The following is a 4,799-nucleotide window of genomic DNA, read 5'->3' on the forward strand; positions in this document are numbered from 1 at the left end:
CACAGCTGTGATGCCAACACTGTTTGGACGAAGTGAGGAATTTAATTGGCACACTGCTGACTCAAGCTTTTCACCTGATGGCACACACAGGTGTGTGTGTGTGTGTGTGTGTGTGTGTGTGTGGTGTGTGTGGTGTGTGTGTGTGTGTGGTGTGTGTGTGTGTGTGTGTGTGTGTGTGTGTGTCTGTGTGTCTGTGTGTCTGTGTGTCTGTGTCTGTGTGTGTGTGCGGGGCAGTTTGTTGGGTGATGGTGTGTGTGAGTGCAGGTATGTGTGTGCATGTCGGTCTGTTATGTTGTGTGTTTACAGGTTTATGTGTGTGTGTGTGTGTGTGTGTGTGTGTGTGTGTCTGTGCATGCTTATTTCTGTTTGTGTTTGTTTGTGTGAATGCCAGTGTGTGTGAATGCACATGCTTATGTGTGTGCATGATTGTTTGTGTGTGTGGGGGTGTGGGTGTGTGTGTGTGTGGGGGTGTGGTGGTAGTGTGTGTGTGTGGGGGGGGGGGGGGGGGGGGGGGGGGGTTCGGTGGCATGCTGACGATGCAGCTCTTCGCTTTGTGTTTTCTACAAGCCAAGGTGTGTTGCCGTAACAGAGCCCTGACTGCTCCATTGTGGTCGGGGGGGTCTAGTCTGGAGTGGCAACTGGGCGGGCCATGTGGCTGCCAGCACTCTGACTGATGAGAGAGAGAGAGAGAGAGAGAGAGAGAGAGAGACGAGAGACAGAGAGACAGAGAGACAGAGAGACAGAGAGAGAGAGAGAGAGAGAGAGACAGAGACGAGAGAGAGAGAGAGAGAGAGAGAGAGAGAGAGAGAGAGAGAGAGAGGAGAGAGAGAGAGAGAGAGAGAGAGAGAGGCAGAGAGAGACAGAGAGAGAGAGAGAGAGAGAGAGAGAGAGAGAGAGAGAGAGAGAGAGAGTGAGAGAGAGAGAGAGAGAGAGAGAGAGAGAGAGAGACACACACAGTGTAGAGAGAGAGTGTCGCAGTGTTATCAGCTAATACCACAGAGACGTATGCACAACAACCATGCACTGATACCCCCCCCCCCCAGCTGATGAACCAGGCGTAACAGATAGGCCTCCCAGTGAGGCGAGGGGGAGGGGTCGGGGGGGTAGGAAGCGACGAGGAGACAAGAAAGACGCGAGCGTCATTAATGGACTGCACAGCGACCGCGTCCGGCCGTCTTCCACCCGGCGTCTGAGTTATGAGTCCGATTTACACTCCGGCCCCCGGAGGAGGAGAGGAAAGGTCACCCCGCGGCCGGGCAGGGGGTTCTCCTCTGCTTTTGTCGGTGTCTTCTCGGTGACCTCCGCTGGCATGATCTCATTCAAGTTCCCCCGAGGTTTAATGAATGTCGGAACAGCAGAGGCTGGGCTGAAACGCGGTTTTAAAACTTGTACGATGGACGGACAACAAGAGATGATTGAAACTCAGGGATGGACTGGGACAAGATTTTTGCGTTGGACTTTAGCTTGAAGAGGCCTTTTATCAGATTGCGGGAAATTAAATAGCACATGTAGAATTTTGCCACTGTGTAAAATAAAAAAATGTAGTCCTGACACGTGGATATGCGGGTTGCAACTTCATGTCACTAGCTGTGTTTCAATCCCCCTGTTTTTGTGCGAATTTTGACGAATTGAATCAGGCACGGCGTTATGGGTGGGCCTGACGGACCTGGGACCAACCACTGTTCAACGGGCCCACCCAAAACTTTTCTTGAAAAAATAAATACAAATCTTCTGAAATGTGGACAGGTCCGTCCCATGCACCGAAACGTTTTACAATGCAACAAAATATTTAAACAGCATCAAGCTATTTTGCACAGATAATATAACAGTATATTAGTCAGTCATTTATATTAGGTTAAACAACGATTGATACGTTTTTAATTTAAGGACCACCCACAATTGGTCTGGCCCATCCACAACTGGAATCCTGGCGCCGTGCGTGAATTGAATCAGTACACGGTGATGGAAACACAAAATTCGCATAAAAATCCTGCTAAATTCCCAAAAAGTTTTTCCGGTCTCTTGAGGTGGTTTTTGACTTATGCGAAAGAGAGTAAATGTGCAAAATGGGAGATGGAAACACACTTTCGAAACAGCTGTGACGTACATCGAGCACACGAGACTGACAACATCATCCATGCCGACGCCAACTCGTAGCGTCAATATCAATATTTTTAAGCTTTTGTATATCCTTTAAATATATCCTTGAAATGCGTCCATGGAACAGATGGCCAATGTGAATGAGAGATACGGGGGGAACGATGAAGAGGTTAAGAGCTTTTCCTTGCTCTCATCAACGAAAAAGTGTGTCGTTTTCCGCTCCAACCACTTGATGGAAACGCACCCAATTCAAATTTCTTTTTTGCGAACTTTCTAAAGATTCGCTTCACCTTTAGACGGAAACGTGACTACTGTTAGGATGTGCTGAAAGTTCACACATCATCACACAATGAAACCTCAACGTCTTCTCCTCCTGCTGTGTCGCCCTGACCCCAGGAGGGGGAAGTGTACGCCATCGAGACCTTCGGCAGCACGGGCAGAGGAGCCGTCCACGATGACATGGAGTGCTCGCACTACATGAAGAACTTCAAAGTGGGGCACGTGCCCATCAGGTGGGACCCTACGCCCTACTCCTCTGAGCTCCGGCGTCCCGCTGTTTGAGGCGGGATGTCCGTTGAGAACGTTATTTTTTTAGGTCGATGTGGCCTACTGTGTGTTCTCATCATATATTTCCTTTTGCGCAACACTCTTTGATCATTGGAATGCTCCGCTTAAGCGTATTTATTTAGATTCACGTCCCGTATTACTTCAATATATATATATTTTTCTATAAAACGATACCATTTGATGGATGTTTTTATCTCCTTGAATATACGTACATCCTGAGCATTGAGTTGAGCCCCTCGCTCACCCTGGCAGTGTGAAGGCCATGCTGAGCTGATGTCCTCCTATGTGGTTAGGCCATTTAGTCTTTGTTAACACAGCTGACATTGGTCGCATTGTGGGTCAGCTGATCATATGACCTATATATATCCCCTCATCAAATTGGTCTCACCACTTGCCTAAAGAAGACCCAATAGGGTCATAACGTTGCTGCTATTTTTTTATTATTAAATACCGGAGCTTAATCTGAGGAGATTAGATTTCTTTCACTCAATATTACTTGATTTGTCCTACACAGAGCCAGAAGATGGGATGTGCACACAGTTACCTTTTTAAACATTGTCCTCCTGTGGGGCTCAACTGAGATCAGTAGAGCCACACAGGAAGAACCATTGGGGAGGAATCTACCAGTCCTCCACCCATTCTGAACGACTCCTTCTCCAACGCCTCCCCTGTGTGTGTGTGCGTGCGTGCGTGCGTGCGTGCGTGCGTGCGTGCGTGCGTGCGTGCGTGCGTGCGTGCGTGCGTGCGTGCGTGCGTGTGTGTGCGTGTGCGTGCCTGCGTTCGTACGTACGTACGTACGTACGTGTGTGTGTGTGTGTCCCTCCAGGCTCCCCAGGGCCAAGCATCTCCTGAACGTGATCAACGAGAACTTCGGCACGCTGGCGTTCTGCCGGCGGTGGCTGGACCGCCACGGCGAGAGCAAGTACCTGATGGCGCTGAAGAACCTGTGCGACCTGGGCATCATCGACCCCTACCCCCCGCTGTGCGACACCAAGGGCAGCTACACGGCGCAGTACGAGCACACCATCCTCCTCCGGCCCACCGCCAAGGAGGTGGTGAGCCGCGGGGACGACTACTGACCCCCCCCCCTGGGGGGCCGGAACCGGACCCCCCCCCCCGGGGGGGCCCAGGGCGACGGCACACGACACATTATGCAATTATTACGATTACCCAGTGAGCCTTTGGAATCGCTCCTCGCTTGCGCGGCAGATCTTTCTAGATCGTGTTTTAGATTTAGGACAACGAGAGAACGGCTCCGGTGGTTTGCTTGTATTTATTTGTATTTGTTTTTCTTCAAAGGATCAAGCCAAGTATTTAGAAAGAGAACATATCGTAGAGCAAAGCTTAGCGTTGTTGTCTTAGTTATCCATTGCTGTACTGCTTTTAGAAGATATGCAAACGAAACCTATACAAAGATTAATGCAAAAAATACTATAAGGGCTTGGCCGACGCCCTCCCCAAGTGTTGCGCGCCCATTGCGGATTCCGAGGAGAAATGTTATGAAACGATTTATATTACTAAATTCCTTTGCTCTATTTTAATTTGATGCAGTTTTCTAAGTAATAAATCGGTATGAATCTTATTTTAAATCCAATCTCATTATTTCATTCTGTGAAATCCAATGCTACCTGAAAAAATCCAATACAATTTAGAATGAATTCTATCTTTCAGCCAACAGAGGGCAGTATTTAACACATTATTATCCCCGCATCTGAATATATATACATAAAGGCCAACGATAGCAATAGACTTAAGTAGAATCTCACTTTGAAATATTAAAGACACCATTTTGGATGAAGAATGACCCACATATTGCGCGGTTTCCCGACTGCCATCAATTTTCCTCACAAACTCCTCATGTAGGACACAGCAATATCATCACGGAATGTCTCTGGTGATTTCAGACTGCATTAGCCGCTGTAGGCTTTACTACCTCTGTGTCCTTTACATGTTCACGCGGGCCCTTACTCTCAGTCGTGGGAGTGCTCTGCGACAAGGACACTGAGGAGGAAGATGATGATGATGATGTTGATGCTGATGATGATGTTATATTTGAAAGAATTCATCATGTCTCCACACAGGCTGTTTTCCCTATTCCGTCGAGACGACCTGGAAACTATTCTTAACTTTGG

General features: G+C 48.3%; 1 protein-coding gene across 1 annotated transcript in view; it reads left to right on the forward strand.

Annotated features, from left to right (window-relative positions):
• Window positions 1-4,256, forward strand: part of LOC132464079 (methionine aminopeptidase 2-like) — an 11,801-nt gene extending 7,545 nt beyond the window's left edge. Inside the window, exons 11-12 of the mRNA XM_060060254.1 lie at window positions 2,500-2,612; window positions 3,494-4,256. Coding sequence (XP_059916237.1) covers window positions 2,500-2,612; window positions 3,494-3,746 — 366 coding nt within the window. The 3' untranslated portion in view covers window positions 3,747-4,256. The remainder of the gene's footprint in view (window positions 1-2,499; window positions 2,613-3,493) is intronic.
• The last annotated feature ends 543 nt before the right edge of the window (window positions 4,257-4,799 follow it).

Source organism: Gadus macrocephalus, chromosome 9, assembly GCF_031168955.1.
Source record: "Gadus macrocephalus chromosome 9, ASM3116895v1".
NCBI lineage: Eukaryota > Metazoa > Chordata > Actinopteri > Gadiformes > Gadidae > Gadus > Gadus macrocephalus.